Here is a 26979-nt window from a genome sequence, read left to right on the forward strand (position 1 = left end):
CAACAAAGTTATTTTAATTAATAGATTTTTCAAGAGGTAAAAAGCAGCGATATTGCCAAGACCTTCCGCAAAGCAATCAACAGGAAAGAAGGTATTTGTGCTCTGGGAGGAACATCAGAGTTGTCCAGCGAAGGAACACAGCATTCTTACTCAGGTAGTAGTTTCACATGCATTAGGTTAATACAATGAATTAAGTAGGGTGGGTGCCCTAATGGCAAGGAGGGGCTCTGGAAAAACATTTCCTCCTGATTAAGAATAAAGTCCTTTGTGACAAGTATTTGGGGTTGGGACTAATATTTGTCACAAAGGCATTATAGGTGTTTATAGTATGGCTTTGTTAGCTTGCAAGAGACATGACACAATCTGAGTAATGATAGACCTTATTATAGTGGAGTTCTACAGTAACGTAAGTGTAATTTTTAAGGAATTCTTAAGGAAAATTAACTTCTCTAAGGACTAGTTAACCTGTTCCATTCTTTTTTGTTAGTTTTGTAATTCCTAATAGCCACCATGTTGCACCCAAGTGTCTGGGTTTCTAAAGAGAATAGCCACGTGTTTATGACATACTAACTTTCAGCATGACTGCACAAGTATTTTAGGCTTTGCAGTCAAATAGTTAATTTAGAGTATGAACTAATGTCTTGTTATTTACCATAATTTTAGAGGAAGAAAAATATGCTTTTGTTAACTGGATAAACAAAGCTTTGGAAAATGATCCTGATTGCAGACATGTTATACCAATGAACCCAAACACTGATGACCTGTTCAAAGCTGTTGGTGATGGAATTGTGCTTTGGTAAGATGTTAACTCATTTTTTATACAGATTTCCAAAAATTGTCTTCTATGTAATTGATAGATTTGTTTCTGTATGCTTGACAGCTTCATCTCAGGAAATAATTGGAATGGAAAATTATCTAGGTTCTGCCTTTTTCATTTCATCTCTAGATCTGTCTGTGAACTTAAAACTCAGTCACAGATTGGAGACCTCTTTATAGAGAAGCTGTCAGCTTCCATTTTCTTCTCATCGCTGACCAAGCAGAGCATTACAACTTTGTTGAATTTAAGTATGTCAGTATCTATTTATTCTAAAGGACCATAGCTTCCAAAAGAAAAAAAGAGGCTGCTCTTCAGTTCTCCCTCTCCAATGACCTATTTCTGAAAACTCTTTTTGTCACTGCTGCTGCCCCATAGGCAACAATATCTTGGCAGAAATGATACAAGATTATCAACACTGTTGGTCAATGTTCCTATTCATAGAGGCATTGTAGTACAGTGGTTAAGAACATGCTCCATGATCAGTCTGCCTGGCTTCATGTTCAGTCTCTTGTACAGCCATTCAGTAGCTGTGCAACCATGATCAAGATACTCAACCCCAGCTGGGCACAGTGGCTCAACACCTGTAATCCTAGTACTCTTGGGAGGTCGAGTCAGGAGGATCACTTGAGCTCAGGAGTTCAAGACCAGCCTGAGCAAGAGTGAGACCTCGTCTCTACAAAAACAATTAGAAAAATTAGCCGGGCGTTATAACGTGTGCCTATAGACCCAGCTACTTGGGAGGCTGAGGCAGGAGGATTGCTTGAGCTTAGCAGTTGAAGGCTGCAGTGAACTATGACGGCGCCACTGCACTCTATGAAGGGCGACAGAATGAGGCTCTGTCTCAAAAACAAAAATAAAGAAAAAAGATATTCAACCCCTTTGCATTTAGTTTCCATTTATTATGATCTCCACCTTAGTGTCCTTACCTCACAGGCCTGTTGTGAGCATTAAGTTACCAAATATAGAGTGCTTAGAATAGTGCAATAGATATATTTCATATGATAGTGTATTATACATAAAATTCCTCTTTCTGCAATAAGATCATTTTGGTTGTTTAAAAAGCTGATTTTGAAAATGTAAGAATCTTTTTTCATTGAAGCTCTGACTCGGGTAGGTCAAAGGCAATATATGTAACCTAAACATTTATACCCCTGTAATATGCTGAAATAAAAAACAAAAAATAAAAAATAAATAAAATAAAAATAAAGATTTCAATCCATTTATAGGCACTAAAGAAATAATTTCCCTTGTGTTTTAGTAGAGAGAAGTAATCATATGGAACTACTTGCTTAATATTTAATATTTTTTCCAAATGAGTTGGTTTAATTTCAGTGATACAGAATTTAGAGTAGAACAAAGAGCAGACTCTGGCAGGATTCTGGGCTGGTTTCGCTTTATTTTATTATTACTGTTTTTTTATTGGTGGAGGGGCAGAGTCTCATTCTGCTGCCTGAGCTACAGTGCAATGGGGTCATCATACCTCACTGCAGCCTCTAACTCCTGGGCTCTCAAGTGATCCTCATGCCTCAGCTTCCCAAGTAGCTGGGACGACATGTGTGCACAACCACACCTACCTAATTTTTAAATTTATTTTAGAGATGGGGTCTCACTGTGTTGCCCAGGCTGGTCTTGAACTCCTGGCTTCAAGTGATCTTCCAGCTTTAGCCTCCCAAAGTGCTAGGTTTATAGGCATGAGCCACCACATCCGGCCTAATTTTACTTTAAATTCATAGGTAAGGTAGGAATGGCTGAGTGAAAACAACTAAAGAGATGAGCCACCATATGATTTTTTTTTTTTTTTATAAAATTTGTTCTTAAATGTACAACAGGCTCCAAGATGGGCTCAATTTTAGCTATGGGTGACAAAAGATGTTATGGCGGGGAATCCAGATGTTTGAATAGGAATGGAATTAAGGTTGTCACCATCAACTCAGGCACAAGAAACAGAATATTTAATTCCACCCATGGCCTGGGGGCCCTTTACTAGGGCCTTCCCTTTTAGCATTTCAAATTTCTTATGCTCCTCTTTTCGCTTCTCCTTGAAAATCTTATCTTCCTGTCTCCTTGGCCGCTTTTTGGACTGTTACAGTGGCTTCTTCTTGCCATTTTTGAGACTGGATATGGTACCTGCTGCCCCTTCCCCAGACGCTGCCACCAGAAACGTAATATTTAAATTTTGCATGGAAAGAAGGAAGGTTTTCTGTATGTGGAATCAAATTTATTAGGGCACTATTGTAAACATCTAAAATGTTAGAGTCTAAATCCAACTTTTACAAAATGAGATTTTTCCTGGTAAGTCACAGATTATAACCTAACTATAATAATCTTTCTCTCACCACTATAGTACCACCCCCAAATATAGTGTCTGGCTCATTGTTGAGGCACTCAGTAAACATTTGGTGAATGAAATAATCTCATGATGAACTAACTTTACTGCTTTGTAGATAAATGGTAACTTTTAATTGTGAATTGTATAATCTGGGAGACTCATTTTCTTTTCTTTTCTTTTTTTTTTTTTTTTGAGACAAAGTCTCGCTTTGTTGCCCAGGCTAGAGTGAGTTGCCCAGGCTAGAGTGAGTGCCATGGCGTCAGCCTAGCTCACAGCAACCTCAAACTCCTGGGCTCAAGCGATCCTACTGCCTCAGCCTCCCGAGTAGCTGGGACTATAGGCATGCGCCACCATGCCCGGCTGATTTTTTTCTATATATATTAGTTGGCCAATTAATTTCTTTCTATTTATAATAGAGACAGGGTCTCACTCTTGCTCAGGCTGGTTTCGAACTCCTGACCTTGAGCAATCCGCCCGCCTCAGCCTCCCAGAGTGCTAGGATTATAGGCGTGAGCCACCGCGCCCAGACAGAGACTCATTTTCAATATGGGATTTTATCAGTTCTTAGCATTTATTCAATAAAATTCTTTTTCAGTATCCAAGTTATTTGTTCTTATAAGATAATGTGAAAAAAACTTTAAATTAAAATAAGCTGGGCAAGGTGGCTCCCACCTGTAATACCAGCACTTTGAGAATCTGAGGTGGGAAGATCACTTGAAGCCAGGAGTTCAAGACTGGCCTGGGCAACACAGTGAGACTCCATCTCTACAAAGAACTTTTTTTTAAATAAAAAAAATAAAAATAGGAAAACATGTCCCAATTCCCTACTCAGAAATACCCAACTAATATAAACATTTTGGCCTTTTTATAAATTTGCATTTTTCATATGTGTAGTTATTTGTGATCACAATAAAAGTCATCCATTTGCATTGACTTTTTTTAGATTACATGAAAGACATGTTATAATAAGCCTTCAAATATTTGTGACCGGCCGGGCGCGGTGGCTCACACCTGTAATCCTAGCACTCTGGGAGGCCGAAGCGGGCGGATTGCTTGAGCCCAGGGGTTCGAAACCAGCCTGAGCAAGAGCGAGACCCCCGTCTCTACTATAAATAAAAAGAAATTAATTGGCCAACTAATATATATAGAAAAAACTAGCCGGGCATGGTGACACATGCCTGTAGTCCCAGCTACTCGGGAGGCTGAGGCAGGAGGATCACTTGAGCCCAGGAGTTTGAGGTTGCTGTGAGCTAGGCTGGATGTCACGGCACTCTAGCCTGGGCAACAAAGTGAGACTCTGTCTCAAACAAACAAACAAAAAAATTGTGAACACTGGCCAGGTGTGGTGGCTCACGCCTGTAATCCTAGCACTCTGGGAGGCCGAGGCGGGCGGATTGCTCGAGGTCAGGAGTTCGAAACTAGCCTGAGGAAGAGCAAGACCCTGTCTCTACTATAAATAGAAAGAAATTAATTGGCCAACTAATATATATAGAAAAAATTAGCTGGGCATGGTGGTGCATGCCTGTAGTCCCAGCTACTCGGAAGGCTGAGGCAGCAGGATAGTTTGAGCCCAGGAGTTTGAGGTTGCTGTGAGCTAGGCTGACGCCACGGCACTCACTCATATATATATATATATATATATATATATATATATATATATATATACATATATATATATATATTTGTGAATACTTACAAACTCTTTAAAAATAAACTCTTTAAAAATAAATCAACTCTTTAAACTCTTTAAAAATAAATCAACTCATTTTTTTTTTCATTTTTGTTTCAGTAAAATGATCAACCTTTCAGTTCCTGATACAATTGATGAAAGAGCAATCAACAAGAAGAAACTTACGCCCTTCATCATTCAGGTATGTATTGTTCTCCCATCTATCTATCATGAAATTGCTGTTTGAGGACCTGTTCTACAGACAGGCTCTGCCTTGTATATATTCTCAATTAATCCGCATAACAACTCTACGTTTAGGTTTATTATCCAGATTTTACAAAGAGAGCTGGGACTCAGAAAGATCTCTTAACTGCCTGAGGTTAATGTTGAAGCTGAGGTTCAAATCCTAGTCTAACTCCAAAACATTATGTTCTTTTCATTCCACAATGTGTTCGAACATTATATAAATAAGCAAAAATATTTAAACTCTTGATTGACTGGCATACTTAAGGAATGGAGCATTTCTCTTTTCTATCAAGTGAGTATTAGATTAGCAGTAGATAGCAAAATTTCTTCAGGCAAGGGCACCCCTTGAGATGTGGACATTGATAACTTCTAGGACTCTTTCAGGTGTATGCAATATCTTTGGACTCTCATTTAGGCATTTTCAGAAATGCAACACTTTACTCACATAGATATGTTTACTCTGATCACTCAGCCTTGTCCTTTAGTGTCAGCATACTTCAAAAAGGACCAAATAAAAATGTCAAGTTAACTTCCTATGGAATTCTGCAAAAGACAATAGTCATAAGGCTGAGAGTTGTTTTAGCTATGCTTTTAAACACTAAAGTCTGAAAATTGTTCTCTGTGGATCATATTTGGATGAAATTAATACAGGGTGTTAATTTCCTCATTGAGTGTTATTTTCACTGAAAGGAGAAGTAGACTGCTAAAAAAATGGAAAGGTCAAGAAGCAAGTGTGTAATGTGGCTGTTTTGCAGGAAAACTTGAACTTGGCACTGAACTCTGCATCTGCCATTGGGTGTCACGTTGTGAACATTGGTGCAGAGGATTTGCGGGCTGGAAAACCTCATCTGGTTTTGGGACTACTTTGGCAAATCATTAAGATCGGTTTGTTCGCTGACATTGAATTAAGCAGGAATGAAGGTAATGGAACATAGTCATTATTTTGAAAGTTGTTTACAGTTATTTTTTCTAGTCATACAAACTGTCATACTTTCACTTAATTGAAGTAATGAGATGATAATTAGAATTAACATAAGGTGAGTTATTCAGGAAAACAACCTAATTATATAACTCTCAGGTTTGTCTGGCACTTTACAACTTAGTTTTAGAATAACGACATGAAAGCACAGAGAAGTTAAGGAACTTTCCCAAGGTCTCTAAATTTGATAACTATTGTTTTTCTGCTCTGTCCACACAACCTACACCCAATTACTACCCACAGCCCCACCATCATGCACCATCTCTTATTGTTTTTTTTTTTTTTTTATTATTTTTTTTATTTTATTTTATTTTTTTTTTTGAGACAGAGTCTCAGAGTGAGTGCCGTGGCGTCAGCCTAGCTCACAGCAACCTCAAACTCCTGGGCTCGAGTGATCCTTCTGCCTCAGCCTCCCGAGTAGCTGGGACTACAGGCATGCGCCACCATGCCCGGCTAATTTTTTATATATATATCAGTTGGCCAATTGATTTCTTTCTATTTATAGTAGAGACAGGGTCTCGCTCTTGCTCAGGCTGGTTTTGAACTCCTGACCTCGAGCAATCCGCCCGCCTCGGCCTCCCAAGAGCTAGGATTACAGGCGTGAGCCACAGCGCCCGGCCTATTTTTTATTTTGAGACAGAGTCTCACTTTGTTGCCCAGGCTAGAGTGAGTGCCGTGGCATCAGCCTAGCTCACAGCAACCTCAATCTCCTGGGCTCAAGCAATCCTACTGCCTCAGCCTCCCAAGTAGCTGTGGGACTACAGGCATGCACCAGCATGCCCGGCTAATATTTTGTATATATATTTTTAGTTGGTCAATTAATTTCTTTCTATTTTTGGTAGAGACGGGGTCTTGGTCAGGCTGGTTTCGAACTCCTGACCTCGAGCAATCCACCCACCTCGGCCTCCCAGAGTGCTAGGATTACAGGCATGAGCCACCATGCCCGGCCTCTTATTGTTTTTAATACCTTGTATATTCTATCATAGATTTAGGCCCCTTCAAAAATCTTCTAACCTATCCTTGATGGTCTCATACTTCCTGAACCGGCAGAAGCATCATCCTTTTTACAGCGTAGATTTTTAAATCACATTGTGGATTTATAGAATTTATAAGCATATGCTATACAGTTCTCACCAGGTCCTAGGAAGTATTACATTATCCTCTCCCCATGAAGTTGAAAATATTGAGCATCACTCCAGATACTCAGATCTCATTCCAGAAGTCTCTACCATCACCATCTCAATCCTCAGTTACTTTGGCAGAAGAATATATATTTGGGGTTCTAAATGTTTTCATAATGTCTGCCAATAGTCTTACTTTGCACATTTGATCAAGTATAAGACTTTTTTACATAAGACTTTTTCAAGACTTTAAAGCTACCTGCTTTGGAATGAATAAAATTATTCTAATTGCTGGCCTTCTTCGCAGCAGTGCTTGTCTTGTTTAAAGGAGTTGAAGTCCGTTTAAAACTGCAAAGAAGAAAACAAAACAAAATGTCATTGGCTCATGTAATAAGTCAAATGATCAATCTTTGCCCAAGTCTCAGGTACATAGATGTTGGGCTGTTTAATCCTTTCCAGCCTTTGATTTGGTGGAGATGTAGAGCAGCGAGAAGGAGGGCTCTATACAAGTGGCCATGCTGCCTCTACTCTTTCTTAAATCGCTGAGTACCAAAGTGACATGGCATGAAGTGGAGTCCATCAAAGATGAAATTTACTTAGTATGAGTATTACTTGAACCTCTTCAGAAATGAGACAATATGATTGTACTTTCATTTTATGGGGGGCAATTATTGCATAAGAACTATACAAACTTCTGAAAACAAAAGTTAATATGTTTATTTATTTATTTTTAGAGAGAGGTTCTTGGTCTATTGCCCAGGCTGGAGTACAATGGTGTGATCATAGTTCACTGTAGCCTCCAAGTCCTGGGCTCAACCTCCTGAGTAGCTGGGACTACAGGCCCATACCACCATACCCAGCTAATTTTCTTTTTGCTTTTAGAGATGGGGTCTTGCTGTGTTGTCCAGGCTGGTCTCGAGTTCCTGGTCTCAAGCGATCCTCCTGCTTCAGCCTCTCAAAGCGCTGGGATTGCAGGCATGAGCCATCATGTCTGGCCTAAATTTAGATAGTTCTCTATGCAGACACCCAAGCTTGTTCCTATTACCTATGGGAATATTTACACAAGAAAACCTTGGCTGCTTCTACACATTCAATTCAACAACAACAACATTATCAAGCAGTCTTTGCATGTTAGATGCTATAGAAAATGTAAAGTTCAATTACATTCCCTTTAAAATATGTTTAACCCTTCAAGAGTTTAATGCCCAGTGGGTCATGCCTATAATCCTAGTACTCTGGGAGGCCCAGATGGGAGGATCACTCAAGGTCGGGAGTTTGAAACCAGCCTGAGCAAGAGCGAGACCTGGTCTCTACTAAAATTAGAAAGACATTAATTGGCCAACTAAAAATATATAGAAAAAATTAGCCAGGCATAGTTGCACACGCCTGTATTCCAAGCTACTTGGGAGGCTGAGGCAGTAGGATTGCTTGAGCCCAGGAGTTTGAGGTTGCTGTGAGCTAGGCTGATGCCACAGCACTCTAGCCCGAGCAGCAGTGTGAGACTCTGTCTCAAAAAAAGAAAAAAAGAGTTAATGGATTAATTATACTTAAATACATCCTTCCCAAATCCCTGATTTTAGAAGTATTAAACAAGAACAATTTGTATAAATATATAGCATAATATGAGAATATTAAACTTAAAAGTTACAACCTTATTTGGTATTTGGAATGTGAAGAATAATAGAGAAAAGAATACATGAATTACAATAATATATAATTTTTATATAATATTTGCTGTGCATTCTTATAATGTCATGCTTCTGTCTGTATCACCTTGTTTTTTTTTTGTTTTTTTTTTTTTTGAGACAGAGCCCTACTTTGTTGCCCAGGTTAGAGTGAGTGCCATGGCATCAGCCTAGCTCACAGCAACCTCAAACTCCTGGGCTCAAGCAATCTTCTGCCTCAGCCTCCCGAGTAGCTGGGACTACAGGCATGCGCCACCATGCCCAGTTAATTTTTTCTATATATATTAGTTGGCCAATTAATTTCTTTCTATTTATAGTAGAGATGGGGTCTCACTCTTGCTCAGGCTGGTTTTGAACTCCTGACCTCGAGCAATCCGCCCGCTTCAGCCTCCCAGAGTGCTAGGATTACAGGCATGAGCTACCACGCCTGGCCTGTATCACCTTGTTTTATTAATATCTACTTATATCTTTTTAAGTAGAGTAGGAGTATGGTGAAATCAGGAGCCATGTCATGCTAGCTTTTGTACCTCTATTAACTGAGTGTCAAAAGACTGAATGAACTTGGCATGGCCATGATCGTATCATATATTTGTTTTGGGGCTGTTTTCTTCTAGCTTTGGCTGCTTTACTTAGAGATGGTGAGACTTTGGAGGAGCTTATGAAATTGTCTCCAGAAGAGCTTCTGCTCAGATGGGCAAACTTTCATTTGGAAAACTCAGGCTGGCAAAAAATCAACAACTTCAGTGCGGACATCAAGGTAACTGTACAAAGAACCATAACACTTTGGGGGGATATAATAGCTGGGAGGGGATTTCATCTCAGCTCAACAGGGAGAATCCTAACACTCAGTCACCAAGCCTGGTTGCCTCTTGACCTCTATGATAGATTTCAGTAGAGAAGTGGTAGAGCCAGGTAAGGAGCGTGAACACTGAGTCTATGGCGCATTTTTGTAGAAACGGGTAAAAGTTTTGCAATGCTAATTTTTTATATCCTGCCTACTGTTGTACATGGAGTATTAAAGGATGGGACATGACTGTTCTATCCCTAACTGCCTTTCCTAGACCTCAGTGTATTTGTTAATAAAGACCTAGAAGAGAGAGGAAAGGCCTCAAGATTTCCCCTTCATCTTTCCTATGTGGCTTCTCTCCTGTCTTATTTTTCCACCTTTAGATATGAGGTCCTTGAGGGTAGTGATGGCCTCTTATTTATGTCTGTTTACTCCTACCTCAGCCACTGCCCCAGGGCCCTCCTACCAAAGCCAACCTCTAACACAATATCTGGCACATAAAGTCCCTCATATAATTCTTGTGTTGAATTTTGGCACTCACTGCTCACCGTCAGCAGTGGGGAATAACTAGCAATAGAGGAGGACATTGGTAGCGTTCATTATCCCATGTTGCCTTTGGCTTCTGATGCAGACAGGACCAGCATCACCACAGCAGACATTGTGGAGTTCTCATTAACTGCCTCCGCTCTCTCCAAGATCCAGATGTTAGGATACGGGGAACAAATTCAAAGCTCTTCATCAGATGTCACTGACCAGCAGACTATGAAAACAGTGTTCTGGGATCATACCAATGTGTTCAGTGATGAGAGGAAGCAATGTCATACTTGTACTGCTGATTTCATCCATGAAAATTTAATCTAGCCCCAAAAGTATGAGACCAACTGTCCTCACCCTCTCCTTTAACTTACATAACATGTGTGGCCACGTATATTTTGCTTCCTGCATTAGATGTGTTCCTGAAAACCATTTGGAAATGAATTTTATATACTGGGACATGTTTTAAATGTATAAAGGAAATACGGTTTTTTTCATGATGCCTGCTTTGAATATTTTTAATAAGCAAACAATTGTTAGGTAACGTGAAAACTTAATTCCAGTTTATCTCTATTCAAGTTCAAATTTTCACCTGTGAAGCCCTTTTCAGGGTCGTAAATAGACTCTGCTGGGTGACCTCTTCACCTATTCTTCTCAAGTGCACAGGATTAGATTATAAATTGTTGATGTGCCTTTAGCAAGTAATTGGAAGTGAAAGCATGTTCACAGCTGTAGTGCACTCTTCCTTAGGAGGCAGGCGATAAATCCTTTATCCCCTACTAATAGGACCTGGATTGGCATTTCATGAATTGCTCTGAAATGCCTTCTCTGATTTTTCCCATTCTTAGAATCATTTATGGCACCAAGTTTCAAACTCATTTGGGTAGCTGGTTTAAGATGCAATTTTCTAGGCAACTCCCAGAGATTTATATTTGGTAGATCTGGGGTTGGATCCAGTGAGTCATATATTGAGCAACTTCCCCAGGGATTAGGATGCACATAGTCTGTGGAGCTGACTACAGGAAACACTCCTTTATATGTCTCCACTTTCCTTTTTTGGTTTTTTTGAGACAGAGTCTTGCTTTGTTGCTCAGGCTAGAGTGAGTGCTGTGGTGTCAGCCTAGCTCACAGCAACCTCAAACTCCTGGGCTCAAGCGATCCTATTGCTTCAGCCTCCTGAGTAGCTGGGACTACAGTCATGCGCCACCATGCCCGGCTAATTTTTTGTATATATATTTTTAGTTGGTCAATTACTTTCTTTCTATTTTTGGTAGAGACGGGATCTCGCTTCTTGCTCAGGCTGGTTTTGAACTCCTGACCTCGAGCGATCTGCCTGCCTCAGCCTCCCAGAGTGCTAAGATTACAGGCGTGAGCCACCATGCCCGGCCTATGTCTACACTTTCAAGGCCCAGTAAAAGAAAACTATCGTAGCTGGGAAGGTGGTCTTTCAGATATGACATCGTTAAGGAATGGTGACTCAAGTTCCTGTCCTCTAGCATTCCAGAGAGGCAAGAATTTACTTGACACGTGTGTGAAGACTCTTAGCAAGTATTTGTGCTAGTACAATGGTTTTTAAGCTGAGTTCTGTGGAGTTGTCCATACAGCCTGAATTCACCCATCCCACCCTCAGTATGAGCAACTCCACTCTGCCTTATGTACTGAGATTTCAAGTAAACAACATTCTTGGCTTGTCCAAGGTCTTAAAAAGAAAAGCTTGTTTTGATAAGTATATTCAGATCATAAAAGGTTAGATGTTATTGTAGCAACTAAAGTGTTTATCATTAAAAGACTTTATCATTTAAATTTACAATTAAATACATCTTGAACATAGCTAATCTCTTCTCCATAGGTTATGGTATATATTGTGCTTTGTAATGATATAACCTGTTTATTTTCTCTTTCCCTATGCTTCCTGGATTTCTGCTCTCCTACTTTTTTTTAATGCTTGTTTTGTCTATCAAGCTTATTGACTTCAGTAATTCAGTGAAGGTACAGAACTAGTTATATGTTTATTAGCATTATTGTATTGATGACTTCAATAAATTGTAAAGTCATGTCAAAATCCAATTCATCCATATGCAAGACAGACAGAAGGCCAGATGGATGGACTTTTCTGGGGAAAAGACCAGTTAAATGAGAAGACAGAGATTTGTGCCATATATTCTCACAAAATCAAATGCAAATAGCCTTCCAAACATGGGACAATAGGATACATTCATTGTTTGTAAATGTGATCTCACTGACATTTTCAATTCATTTGTAGGATTCCAAAGCCTATTTCCATCTTCTCAATCAAATTGCACCAAAAGGACAAAAGGAAGGTGAACCACGGATAGATATTAATATGTCAGGTTTCAATGTAAGTATAGGTGCTCTTTTGAATTCTATAGTCTTGCAAAATTGTGGTCAATTTATGTTTTGTTTTGTGTTTTGTTTTGTTTTGTTTGGAGACAGGATCTCTGTTGCCTGGGCTAGAATGCAGTGGTGTCATCATAGCTCACTGCAACCTCAAACTCCCGGGCTCAAGTGATCCTCCTGCCTCAGCCTCCCAAGTAGCTGGAACTACAGGCATGCACCACCACACCTGGCTAACTTTTTAATATTTTGTAGAGATGGGATCTCGTTACATTGCTCAGGCTAATTTCTTATAAATGCAAGAATTTTTATAATTATATGTAGTGGTGTTCGCAATTTGAAGCATTATTTTTAAATGTATTACTGTACGTGTAATTTTGAGGCAAAAATTTAGCTTTAATTTATTTCGATAGTTTATTATTGAATTCCATAATTATGGTGGTAGTGGTTATATGGATGGCATAAAATATTCAAAGCAAGTATGGAGAAATAAGCACTAGAGACTAACGTTTTCCAAGTGTTTGAATTACAGCCACAGTGGTAGATTTAAGGACTATATATTCATATGTACATCAGTAATATTCCTGTATTCAGAGTAATGTGAATGTGTTTACAAAACTCCTGATCCATGAGATCCAGTTTGGGGAATTACTGTCAAGGGGCCATCTTACCTGGTTATGTCACTAATTTGATCAGTGACCTTGGACAAGTTTCTTCCCCAGATCTGATCTCACTTTGCTCATCCATAGAGTAAGGAGTTGGACTAGACTATTTAGTCCCAAGTTTCTAGGATTTTGTGGTTCTTTGTACCCATTTGATATAAAATGTATTGTACAGGCTGGTCCGATGGTAGTGGGTTATCAGAACTTATTAACATTAGTGTCACTAAAGTTGGTATTCAACCCCCCACTGCTAAATTTGACTGGCTTTAAAAAATAAATAAATAAAATTAAATGTACAAAACCCACACATCTAGCCTATTTATGCAATAGGATTAAGTGGATTACATTGGCCAAGCCATTTTACACTACCTTTACCACAATGGAATTTATAACTGACTTACATTTCTGTCTGTATGTGAAATGCAAAACTCTTCGGCTCAGGTCACTCTTGTGTAGGGATGAGGGGCCATCCTGTGCATTAAGGTAGCTGTCTGGGGTGGCGAGCCAGGTGATCTTATGTCTGGGTAAATGGCACAAGTATACTATTCTGATTCTGATACAGTCCTTCTCCGGTAAGTCCTTCCTGATTGATCTTAAAACACCTCCTTTCTTTGTCTCTTCCCTCTTCAGAATCCATCAAGGATTGCCCTATTGACTCTAGAATTCAGGCTAAAATGCTCTGCTTAGCACTTATAGCCCTTCACAATCTTCCTCCATCTCTCCTCACCTGTGTTATTCCCCACAAGACTGTAGCCTGCAAACCTCCCTTCACATCATCACCCATCTCCTCTGTCTTTCCCAAACAGCCATTTTACTTCTGAGCCTTTGCTCATGCTTTTCCCTTGTTTTTCAGTGTCTTTCATCTTTTTCAGCTTTAAACCTTCTTTAGGGCCTAATTTAAAAATATAAACAGTTTTAACTTTTTTTTTATTCCCAATTTAACTTTTCTCCTAGTGCATTTTGTTTTGGCATGAGAAATGCAATCCCAGTTGAGTTAAACGTACTCAGTAATTAGCGATGTGATCTGGTGCCATCTAGGGTATTTTAAAGGTACTGCATTGCAGCAAGGCCAACTTTTTTTTTTTTTTTTTTTTTTTGCATTCAAAACAATTTTGTAATAAGTACCACATGTTGGCTAAAAGAAAGTAGAATTGTATACCCAGACTATGATTTTAGGGAAATTTTCTATATTTTCAGATGGACTTTGGAAAATGTCTTCTTATTTTACTTCAACAGGAAACAGATGATTTGAAGCGAGCTGAGAGTATGCTTCAACAAGCAGATAAATTAGGTTGCAGACAGTTTGTTACCCCTGCTGATGTTGTCAGCGGAAACCCCAAACTCAACTTAGCCTTTGTGGCTAACCTGTTTAATAAATACCCGGCACTAACTAAGCCAGAGAACCAGGATATTGACTGGACTCTATTAGAAGGTAACTGAAAGCTTCTCAAATTCTAATGTGTGGGACTATAGAGTAGAAATAAAATGATTTTAGAATTTTGACTAATAAGTTTCTTTATCTACTTTCTTCTGCTAGATGTAGATGCAAGTGCTGAGTAAAAATTGGCAGAAAGGGATTCCAAAATGAACTTGAGATGATAAAGCAAAGTAATTTGGAGTCACTAAATGTAACACCACTTAGTAAACCAGTTTTGTTTTAATATTTAAATTTAGGGTTAAACCACTTTTTAAACCTCTCACCAGAAAAATGTATATATGCGTTTAATGTGACCTGTAAATTTATAGTATTTAGTAGCTTCATTCTTCTACAGTCAGACTAATTGGAACTAGCCCCAGCTTCTTTCATCCTTACTTTTTCAAAACTCAAATGATAATGTGTGATAATTATCTGTTTAAGTTTGGGAAAGGCAGAGTTTACCTTTTCCAGATTATATATACATGAAGTATAGTATATAAAAATTAACAAATGCAAATAGTAGTTCATTGGGTATCCACTGGCATTGCTATAAAATCTTTAAATTTTATGCCTTTGAAGTTTCAAGAAATTTGTTGCTTTAACATAGGTCTGTAAAAGTAGTAATCATGTGTACTTTGGTATTTTAAAATGAGTAGAGGAAAAACATAAATTCATATGGCCTTAATAAAGTTTTTAAAGTATAAACTAAACTGATAGGAGCAGTTACTTTGAGGTATGTAGATTTGAGGAGATATTGGAGAAAGATTAGAGGAAATTATAAAAGGTTCATAAACCTCCAAATTGCTTAGCGGGTTATAATAAAGTTGTATTCTTTGATGTTAAAATAAATTCAACAAGTTTAAAAAATAAGCATGTATCTGGAGAGAATATATTTAGAGAGAGTGCTTGGAAATTTGCATTGGGGAAAACTTCTAGATCTGAAAAAAGCAGATAAAATAATACATGGGTTGGCCCTATATGCACATATACAAGGTGTTTGATGAATGAGTAAATTTTGTGAATATTCTTAACAGGAGAAACTCGTGAAGAAAGAACCTTCCGTAACTGGATGAACTCTCTCGGTGTTAATCCCCACGTAAACCATCTCTATGCGTAAGCCTTCCTACTGCTATTATAAACAGTTATGAACATCATGAATGGATGCTACACAAATAATGACAGCTCTAAAGATTTTCTAAATGTTAGTTTGTAGTGCTTATTTATATTGGAAAATGTTGAGTGGTGATTTCCATCATCATTTTCCAAATATATAAAAGCTCAAATTATTTCTTTATGTGATCATTAACTATAAGTCATAGAATGAATAATGTCCCTTCAGTACCTTCTGGAGCAGATACTTTGTTTCAAAACAGAGACCAGGGAACAGTTTAAGCAGATAATCCACAATGTCTCAAGGCCTTTGGCTGACTGTTCTCACAGCCTGGAATGTCTTTGCCCACACGTAATGACTCACACCCTTACTATATCCTGCCACTGATTCAGAGATTTCCTGACTACCACCTGCTCCTCTTTAACCCCCTAACCCTAGTTCCTTCTTTTTTCATAGTACTTAACATATACCCAAAATTCTATTATCGATTCATCCATGTACCTGATTATTGTCTGTCTCCCTGACTCTAATGTGAGGACAGGGATTTTTATCCCATGTGCCCAGCCTCTAGGGCAGTACCTTGCTCATAATAATCTCTCAGTAAATACTTTTTTTTTTTTTGAGACAGAGTCTCGCTTTGTTGTCCAGGCTAGAGTGAGTGCCGTGGCATCAGCCTAGCTCACAGCAACCTCAAACTCCTGGGCTCAAGCGATCCTACTGCCTCAGCCTCCCGAGTAGCTGGGACTACAGGCATGCGCCACCATGCCCGGCTAATTTTTTGTATATATATTAGTTGGCCAATTAATTTCTTTATATTTATAGTAGAGACGGGGTCTCGCTCTTGCTCAGGCTGGTTTTGAACTCCTGACCTCGAGCAATCCGCCCGCCTCGGCCTCCCAAAGTGCTAGGATTACAGGCGGGAGCCACTCAGTAAATACTTTTAAGTGAATCAGATGGTCTAAGCTGTTTTTAGCACAGATTGATAGAAAATGAGTCTTGGCTATTATTTATGGTTTTATATATCTTGTTTGACGGTGTAGTATTATCATTTTTAGGGAAAACGCTGATTATGTTATTTTTTTTAAATCATTAGTGACCTGCAAGATGCCCTGGTAATTTTACAGTTATATGAACGAATTAAAGTTCCTGTTGACTGGAGTAAGGTTAACAAACCTCCATACCCGAAACTTGGAGCCAACATGAAAAAGGTAGATAATTAAGTTATTATATATCTTTGTTACAGACTATTCTTATTCTTAATTTGTTTATTTTATTCCAAAAACTCTTGACTAGGAGCTTCTTGAAGACAAGAACTGTCTTATTTGTTTTTGTGTGCTAATATCTGGCATTATATAACAGGTGCACACACACATGTAGGCACATTAAACAAGTGAAAGTCTTTAACCATTTACTCTTGTGTGTTTGCAGCTAGAAAACTGCAACTATGCTGTTGAATTAGGGAAGCATCCTGCTAAATTCTCCCTGGTTGGCATTGGAGGGCAAGACCTGAATGATGGGAACCCAACTCTGACTTTAGCTTTAGTCTGGCAGCTGATGAGAAGGTAGAGTACACAATTTTAGCTGTTTAAACTTTACTGTAGTACAGCTCTGTGATTTAGTCCTTATTAATTTTTCAACATCAATGACTACACTTTTGAAATGTGTTTAGACTCTGAAGTGAATTTCAGTAATGAATATATGTTGGATGTTCAGTGGGAAATGCTTCCTCATAAGTTAGGCAGCGGAACTATGACTATTCCCTGTTTTTAAATAGGAAACCTGACATGTGGACTCATTTAGTGTCAGTGAATAAAAAAAATTGTCAGAACGAAATTATGAACATCCCCATGTATCCATTTGAAAACGAAGATCTCTTAACTGTAACGCTGAAAGGCATTCATTATGAGTGGATACCAGCCAAATCATAGCTTATTATATTTGAAGTCATTACCACTGTTGGAATAGTACAAAATGTGCCTGTAATAGATTATTGGGCTTACTCATGAAAGCACCATCCATCTTCTCTCCACCTCTGCAAAGGGTAGATCAGTGGCAAGCCACTACTCCTTGAAATATTTTTTTCACCCAATGTGAATGTCTTCCTATGAAATCTTTAGTCTTTCAAACCTAAGGAATAAAAGAAATGGAAGCTAAAGCATCTTTCTTTTTTAATATTTATTTATATGTATGCATATAGAGGGAGGGACGAGAGTTGGAGTCTCGCCATATTCCCCTGGCTGGTCTTGAACTCCTGGCCTCTTGAACTCCCTGCCTCAGCCTTCCAAAGTGCTGGAATTACAGGCATAAGCCACCATGCCCAGAGTATAAAGTATCTTTCTGATGCTTGCATGCTTTTTCTCATAAAGTCGCTTGTGGCCTTTTCTTCTGCTTCTTCTCTTAGATATACCCTCAATGTCCTGGAAGATCTCGGAGAAGGTCAGAAAGCTAATGATGACATCATTGTGAACTGGGTGAATAGAACATTGAGTGAAGCTGGAAAATCAACTTCCATTCAGAGTTTTAAGGTCAGAATCCATATTTGACTATTAAATATTATGATTGCTAGATAATATCTAACATTTGGAAGGACAACCTTTCATTTCTTTGTGAGTGAGAATTACTGTTGGGCTAATGACAAGATTCTCTTTTCATTCACTAGGCTGTGTTTGGGGCACTTTATATAAATATGCACATGTTAATTTGTACATACTTGAATTCTCAGCTTTGTTCTCCTTTTACACTAGGACAAGACGATCAGCTCCAGTTTGGCAGTTGTGGATTTAATTGATGCCATCCAACCAGGCTGCATAAACTATGACCTTGTTAAGAGCGGTAATCTAACAGAAGATGACAAGCACAATAATGCCAAGTAAGGGAGCCTGCATAATATTGTGGAAAAAACACGGGCTATGTTGCTGGGCAGATCTGAATTCTAATTTACGGTCTGCCACTTAAGAGGGATTTCACCTGGGGAAAACCTCTTTGAACCTCAGATTCCTCATCAGTAAATTGGGGGCAATAATACTTACCTTAGAGGTTTTATAAAGATTAAATGAAAAAATTCCTAAGACCTAGCATTGTGCCTGGCTTACTAGGTGCTCAATCAATTGTTGCTTTAGTGGATTACAGGAATAATGTAGTGTATGTTTTAATTCAAATCAGGAACAAATTTACAAGAAGGTGAAATGAGCTAAGATTAGTCATACCTTAGCATGTTCATCTGTCTACCTCACTCTTTTTTTTTAAATATGTTATCCACTTACGTCTATTTTACTATATATAGATCGTTCTTACTACATGTCATTTATCTTCTTGGATTCCCAAACTGGCAGGATGCTTGTTAGCCCTCAGCAGAAGACTAAGCCTTGAAAGTTTCTTGCACATTTCAGAAGGTCTTTTTCCACTCATCTCTTTTGCTTCTTCGCCAAAGGCCTAGACTATCACCTGGTAACATGGGTGATCTGTGAAAACCTTACCAGTATACACTGAAAATCCACCCAGAGCAGTGCTTTATAGGATAGCCAGGAAGCAAGCATTCCTGTAAAACCTTGGAGTTAGACACATCATTTCTTTCTTCCTTGAAAAATATTTGCAGCAGATATGATAAAGTTTTAATGCCTACAATATATAAAGAACTCTTGAAACTCTCTTTCCAGAAACTTAATGTTTTAATCATCTTTAAAAATTCGTGTTACAATAGACCTAGAAATGTTTCATGGATTAGTTGAGGTGTGTTTTTGTGAATTTCCCTGGCTGCACATGTTAGGTCTTTTATCCCTTCCTTTGTCTACCCTTTCCAGCCACTCTGGTCCAGCCACTCTGTCCAGGTAAACTGTAGACTTTCTCCCCTCCCTTGAATATTTGGAAATATTCACTTCATCTGGCATCATTTTCTACCTCATATCTCTAACATCACATGAGTGTCCTAACTTATTACATATGCAACGAGAATGTCAACATTGCTTGTACAGCCAGGCTACATAATTTGATATATATATATATATATATATATATATATATATATATATATATATTTTCATTTTCACATCAAGTCAGTGCTTCCAGGTTAATTCTCACTTCACATTGGAGAAAAGGAATGAAATTCAGTCCCAAATAACAGAGTTTTAAAACTTGCTGCAACTTCAAAGTGAACTCAAAACCAAAATCAAACAGAAAATAAAAAGTGAAATCATTCTGATTGAACTTGCAATAGGGAATTTTCTGCATCTCAGCCGAATAATTACATAAGAGGAAATCGATGCCTCCTGGGGTGTCCTTAAACGATGAGAATTTCATCTTCATTTTTGTTTCCTCAAATACTAGGTACGCGGTGTCAATGGCTAGAAGAATCGGAGCCAGAGTGTACGCTCTCCCTGAAGACCTTGTGGAAGTAAAGCCCAAGATGGTTATGACCGTGTTTGCATGTTTGATGGGCAGGGGAATGAAGAGAGTGTAAAATAACCAATCTGAATAAAACAACCTTGCTCCCAGGTGCATGATTCACAGGTCAGCTATTTCCAGGTGAAGTGCTAATGGCTTAAGAAACTCCTGGACGTTCAAAGGACTTGTAGTTTTGATTAACAAGACTAGCTCATCGTGAGAGCCCTCAGGGGAAAGAATTGGAATAAAAACAACACCTCTTTCCCATATTCAAAGTTGTATTTGTCAGGCACACCTGAAATATGCTCATAGCCGAACCGTTTTACTCATTTTCTCCTAGAATGCTGCCCTTGACATTGCCCGTTGCTGTATGTTATTTCTCGTCATGTATCTTTTCCCCTCTTAGAATGTCCCTCACTTGGGTCTTACTTAGATGATTGGATATGAATATTATTAAACAGTAATTTGCTTTCCATCCAATATGCTAGTTCTTATTTGAGAACTGTGGTCAGAGGGTATTTGAATATGAGTATCCTTTGCTTATCTTTGTAGTACTGAAAATTTGCCGAAGTAACTGGCTGTGCAGAATGTAATAGAAGCTTTTCTTATTCTTTTATTCTTAAGATCAGTATCTTTTTACAGTATTCTTTCTACATGATCCTTTTTTGTACATTTAAGAATATTTTGATTACATTAAACAAGACTGCTGATTTTGCTACTTTTTTTAAGGGGTCTTCAAGTAAGTGAAAACATGCATTGTAGGTAGAGGAAAAAATGTACCTTAAATTTGCATCTTCCCTCTCACACCCAAGCTGTAAACATTTGAAATATTTTGTCTTAAATCACTTGGTTCAATACATGCTTATTTGTTTTAAAAACCTGTATCATTAAACTCTCTCTTTAAATTTAAAATGCTGTTGAATACGACACTTGAGGAGAGAGTGTGCTCAGAACTTAGACAGGATTTGGTAGGCCAAGTATGCTAAGTGTACGATATATTTTTTAATTTTCCACCTAAAACAAGAAGATGTCGTCACTAAACATAAAATTATATATGTAGGACTTAATGTACTCTTGCTTTGTCAAGCTGTTTGCTATAGTTTTCAAGATCATGTTACTCTAACTCTGAAAAGTGATGTAATCTGATAGCAATGTAGTAGTTCAAATAAAGGCATTTACATAATAATTGTCTTCTTCATGTTTCTGTCCCTTAGAAAGTATGCCAATGTTGGTCAGGTGATTTTCTGGTGCATGCTATAGAATGGTGTTTGTTAAATTTGAATTTTGGGAGCGGAAGTAGAGATACTGAATTAAGGACAATAAAAATGAATTAATATGGTTTTCTCCAATTTACCAAAATGTTCCTTATCCAGTTCATCCCTTTTTCTTTTTTTTCTCATCTCCCTCAGTCTTTATACTGACCCTGAGAAAATGGGGATCTGAACAGGGAAGAGAAATAGTTAATGGCAGATTGTTCCAACCTCATGAGCACTAAGGACATTTGGGGCTGGGTAATTCGGAGGTGGCATGGGGAGGGTCTGTCCTGTGCATTGTAGGAGGTTTAGCCATATTACCTGCTAGATGTCAACACCACACCCCTAGTTGTGTCAACCAAAAATGTCTTCAGACATGGCCACATGTCTCCTGGGTGGCAAAAATCATCCCTCTTTGACAACTGGTGGTTTATTGTACCCTTTTCAACCTTTGTCTGAATGAGTAATAGGAAGTACAGTCCTTTGAAGATCTAATTACATGGTGATATTATAAAATATCTTGTATTTATAATCTGAGAGTGGGAAACCTTTCTAAATATGATACAAACCTCCAAGGACATAAAATAATAAAAGAATGATAAATTTGACAGCTCTGCTTTTGCAAACAAAAAAACCCCCAAAATACAGTAAAAAAAAAAAAAGTCACAACATAGATGACTAAGAAAAGTAAGTTTGGTCCCTTATGATGGATTAATTCTCTTAATATAAAATAGCATTTATGAATAAATGAAAGGCAAATCTGCAAACATGTACCAGGGTAACTGATGATGTAAGGATAATCACATCTTATGACCTGTCTTCTGCCTTCGGTTTTCCTCACTCAACCATATTTGTCTCTGTCTAAGTACAAAGGTTCTTCTCTATAAGCAACTATGGCACTAATGCCCTGAAGTGCCTTTGAAGCAAAATAGATAAAGGTTTATTCTATGTGGCCCTTTCTTCAGAAAAGGAGTTGATTTCTTGGGTAGTTCACCACACATGGCCCACAGTCTATAGGAGTGCACCATGGAATAGTTAAGTATTCATGTTAGTATAAAGCAGTAGGCCTGAACACATAATTTCTTCTTTCCTCCAAAATAATTTACAAAATATAGGGTAATGGACTAAAATCCCTAGTATATTAAGAGTTCTAACAAATCTTTAAGAGAAAGTTCCAGTAGAAAATGGGCAAAATGCTCTTGTTCAGATTCGGAAATTTAAAAAAAAAAAAAAAAGAAAGAAAATGGGCAAAGGAGGTGACTGAGCATAGTGGTTTATGCCTATAATCCCAGCTATGCTGGAGGCTGAGGTGGGAGGATCTCTTGAGCCCAGGAGACTAAGACCAGCCTGGGCAACATAGCAAGACCCTGTTTCTAAAAAAGGAAATAAGCACATAACATAAAATTTACCATCTTAACCACAAATTTTAAATAATGCAAAAAGAAAGAAAATGAGCAAAGGAGATAACTGTTCAATTTTAAAAGATATAATTAACCAATGAACATAGAAAGGGATGCTGATTTCTCGAAAGTAATCAGGGTTGTGGAATTTTTATAAAAAATCAAGAGCTGCACTTTTTAAAATAGACTTTATTTTTTAGTTTTAGTTTCACAGAAAAATTGAGCAGAAAGTACAGAGATTTTCCATATAGCCCCTGCCTACGCACGTGCACAGCCTCCCCCACTATCGACATCCTGCACTGAAGTGGTACATTTGTTAGAATCGATATATGTACATTGATACATCATTATCACCCTAAGTCATCCATAGTTTAGGTTTAACACTAATGCACACTCCTTGAGTTGGGACAAATGTGTAATGACATATCTCCACCAGTGTATCATGATACAGAAGAATATCACTACCCTAAAGTTCTCTGTGCTTCGCCTGCTCATCTTTCCCCGCCAGCCCAGCAACCCTGGCAACCACTGATCTTTTTACTGTCTCCATAGTTTCTCCTTTCCCAGAATGTCATGCAGTTGGACTCACATAGTATGTAGGCTTTTCAAATTGGTTTCTTTCACATAGTAATGATACACATTTCTGAAGAGAACTGCCTTTTTTACCCATTAGAGTGATAAAAATTGATAATTATCTGATGTTGATAAAGGTATTGGTATACATTCTCTTAACACCACAGGTGGAAAAGTGATAAGTTTATAGACAGTTTTGTTGAAAGCAACTTACTATTATAACAGTTATCAAACTAAAAACTGGCATATCCTTCAACTCTGCAGCCAGCAAATATAGCAATGTTCCTTCATATATCTTGTATTGTAATGAAGGATTGTTAAAATAAGTTGTGGCCCATTCACACAATAAGATGTTTATGTAGCTGTTAAAAAACTGTAGTTCTATATATAGTGATATGAAAAGATGTCACATATTATTCTATTTTTTTAAATGGTTGTATATACAGAGAAAAAAATCTTGAGGAAACTACATAAATATATTTCTGTAGTTATACCTGATGGTGGAGGAGGGAAGTGGGATGACAAGGGCTTTTCACTTTTTACGATACATATTTCTGTAATTTTGGGAAACTTTAAAAGAAAAGTCAAAATTAAAATATATGGGTTGGGTGAGGTGGCTCACGCCTTATTCCTAGCACTCTGGGAGGCCCAGGCGGGAGGATCCCTTGAGCTCAGGAGTTCAAGACCAGCCTGAGCCTTGAGCAAGAGTAAGACCCTGTCTCTACTACAAATACAAAAAATTAGCCAGATGTGGTGGCACTTGCCTGTAGTCCCATGAGCCAAGGAGTTTGAGGTTGCTGTAAGCTAGACTGATGCCACGGCACTCTAGCTGGGGCAACAGAGCAAGACTCTGTCTTAAAAAACAAAAAACAACAATAACAACAAAACCCCCAGGGAAGTTGCATTGTACAATCCACAGACTTTATTGATATTTTGCAAGTTATACGTGCACTCATTTGTGTGTGTGCATGTGTATGCATACATACATATATGTGTGTGATTGTATCATGGGGAGATTCATGAAACAACCACCACAATCAAGGCTCACTACTGCTATTCCTTTATAGCCATACCCACCACCTTTCTCTTTCATCATTAACTCCTGAGGATTTTTGAGTTTCCTATTATGTTCCACTAATCTGTATGTCTCTTGCTCTGCCAATACCAAGCTGTCTTTTTTTTTCTTTTTTCTTTTTTTTTTGAGACAGTCTTACTCTGTTGCCCAGGCTAAAGTGCCATGGTGTCAGCCTAGCTCACAGCAACCTCAAACTCCTGGGCTCAAGCAATCCTTCTGCCTCAGCCTCCGGAGTAGCTGGGACTATAGGCATGTGCCACCATGCCCAGCTAATTTTTTCTATATATTTTTAGTTGGCCAATTAATTTCTTTCTATTTTTAGTAGAGATGAGGTCTCCCTCTTGCTCCGGCTGGTTTCGAACTCTTTACCTTGAGCTATCTGCCCACCTCGGCCTCCCAGATTGCTAGGATTACAGGTGTAATCCACCATGTCAGGCCCCAGGCTGTCTTTATTACTGTAGTTGCATAGAAGGCCTTAACATCAGTTAGAGTAAATCCTCCCTTTTTGTTCTTTTTCAAAATTGTTTTCACTATCATAGGTCTTTTGCCATTCCATATGCATTTTAGAAAAAGCTTGTCTGTGTCTACCAAAATTTTTATGGAATTTTGATTGTAATTGTGTTAAATTTATAGATCAATTTGGGGAGAATTGACATCTTTATTATGTTAATTCTTCCAATCCATGAACATGCCATATCTCTCTATTTAAGTCTCCTTTGATTTCTTTAATCCATATTTGGTAATTTTCATCATACAGATTGTGTACATGTTCTATTAATTTTATTTCTACTTCATTTTATTTGGAGTGTTTTTATAAATTCCTTGAGATTTTCTATGTAGGCAATCACATCATCTGCAAATAGGGAAAGTTTTATTTCTTCTCTTTCAATCTGTATGCCTTTTGTTTCTTTTTCTTATGATACAGGCTAGAATACCCAGTGGTGTGATGAATATAAGAGTAGTGAAAGTTGTACAGACCCAGGCGGTTGGCCCTCTGAATGTTTGCTGAAAAATCACTGACATGAGGCAGATCGGTTAATAGAAGAAAAGACATACAAATTTATTTGCATGTATACATGGGAGCCTTCAGAATGGAGACCGAAAGATATAGGGAAAATTCCATTTTTATTCTTAGGTTCAATAAGGTATAGACAGCCATGTAAAAATGTGATTGGACAAAACGTATGATCTAATGCAAATAGACTTGAGTGGAGAAACCCAGCAAGGCCCATTCTTCTTGGCTTCTTTGAGCATGCATTCCTTCCTCTGAGTGTGAGAGGCAGGATCTTCACTGGAATCAGCATCTAATGACCTACAGTCAAACAAGGTAGGTCAGATGATTTCTTTATGGCCAGGTATCACAAGGAATAATTTGAAGTTTTATGGCTGGCTTTTGGGGAAAAGGGCTTCTAGTTTCTTTGACTTGCCTTGGGGAAAAGGGATTCTCGTTTCCATGGCTAGCCTCAGGGGAGAAGGGGACTGAGAGGCAGAAGGACAGGAGAAAGAGAGAAACTTCTGCTACTGAGGCCTTCATTTTGGGGTACTGTTTTCTGATCCCCAACAAAGTAAACACCCTTGTCTTTTTCCTACTATTAGGGGAAAGCATTCTGTCTTTCACTGTGAAATGTAATGTTAGCTCCAAGTTTTTTTGTAGAGGCTCTTTATCAAGATGAAGTTCCCCTCTATTCCTAGTATCCTGAGAATTTTTTAAAAATCATGAATGGTTGTTGCATTTTATCAAATGCTTTTTCTGCATCAATTTACATTAAGATTTTCTTCTTTAGCCTATTAATATGGTGGATTACATTGACTGATTTTCAAATGTTAAACAAACCTTGCATACATGAATAAATCCCACTTGGTCATGGGGTATAATTATTATATATTGTGAGATTTGCTTTGCTTATACTTTATTGATGATTTTTGCATCTAAGTTCAAAATTGATATCAATTCTTATTATTTAAATGCTTGGTAGGATTCTCCAGTAAAACTACTTAAGAGTATAGATATTTTGGGGGAGGAGATCAAGTAATTATAAGTTCAATTTCTTTAAAGGTTATAAGACTATTCTGATTATTTCATCTTAATTGTGTTTTGCTGATTTTAGAATTTTGAGGAATTTGTTCACTTCTTCCAAGTTGTTGAATTTGTGAACATAAAAGTTGTTTGTAGTATTTCCTTAATTATATTTTTAATAGCTGCAGGATATATATTGATATCTTCAGTTTCATTACTGGTAGTAATGATTTTTTTCTTTTCTCTTTTAATCTTTGTCAGTCTTGCTAGAAGTTAATCAATTTTATTGCTATTTTTTAGGAACCAGCTTTATGTTTCCTTTTTTGTTTTCAATTTTATTGATTTCTGCTTTTATCTTTCCTGTTTCCTTTCTGCTTGCTTTGCATTTCCTCTTTGGTCTTTTGTTCTAGCATCTGCCCAAGACAACAAAAAAAGCTGCTAACCTCAAGAAACTACCATTGCAGAATTATATATCTCTCCTTCTAACTCCATCAGTTTTTGATTTATGTATTTTGAGACTGTGTTGTTTGGGACATATGCATTTAGGGTATGTCATCATGTCTTTTGGG

The 26979-nt window shown here is 37.9% G+C and overlaps 1 protein-coding gene across 3 annotated transcripts in view; it reads left to right on the forward strand.

Moving 5' to 3' along the window:
* Positions 1-20572, forward strand: part of PLS3 (plastin 3) — an 85333-nt gene extending 64761 nt beyond the window's left edge. For all 3 annotated transcript variants that reach the window (XM_012749475.3, XM_012749483.2, XM_075999394.1), the window contains 13 exons: positions 25-154; positions 664-796; positions 4936-5017; positions 5817-5982; positions 9461-9603; positions 12431-12526; positions 14421-14616; positions 15636-15714; positions 16806-16920; positions 17141-17274; positions 18114-18237; positions 18457-18581; positions 20036-20572. In XM_012749475.3, coding sequence (XP_012604929.1) covers positions 25-154; positions 664-796; positions 4936-5017; positions 5817-5982; positions 9461-9603; positions 12431-12526; positions 14421-14616; positions 15636-15714; positions 16806-16920; positions 17141-17274; positions 18114-18237; positions 18457-18581; positions 20036-20168 — 1656 coding nt within the window. In that variant the 3' untranslated portion in view covers positions 20169-20572. The remainder of the gene's footprint in view (positions 1-24; positions 155-663; positions 797-4935; positions 5018-5816; positions 5983-9460; positions 9604-12430; positions 12527-14420; positions 14617-15635; positions 15715-16805; positions 16921-17140; positions 17275-18113; positions 18238-18456; positions 18582-20035) is intronic.
* Positions 20573-26979: the final 6407 nt, after the last annotated feature.

The sequence above is a fragment of the Microcebus murinus genome, chromosome X (assembly GCF_040939455.1).
Source record: "Microcebus murinus isolate Inina chromosome X, M.murinus_Inina_mat1.0, whole genome shotgun sequence".
In the NCBI taxonomy this organism is placed as follows: domain Eukaryota; kingdom Metazoa; phylum Chordata; class Mammalia; order Primates; family Cheirogaleidae; genus Microcebus; species Microcebus murinus.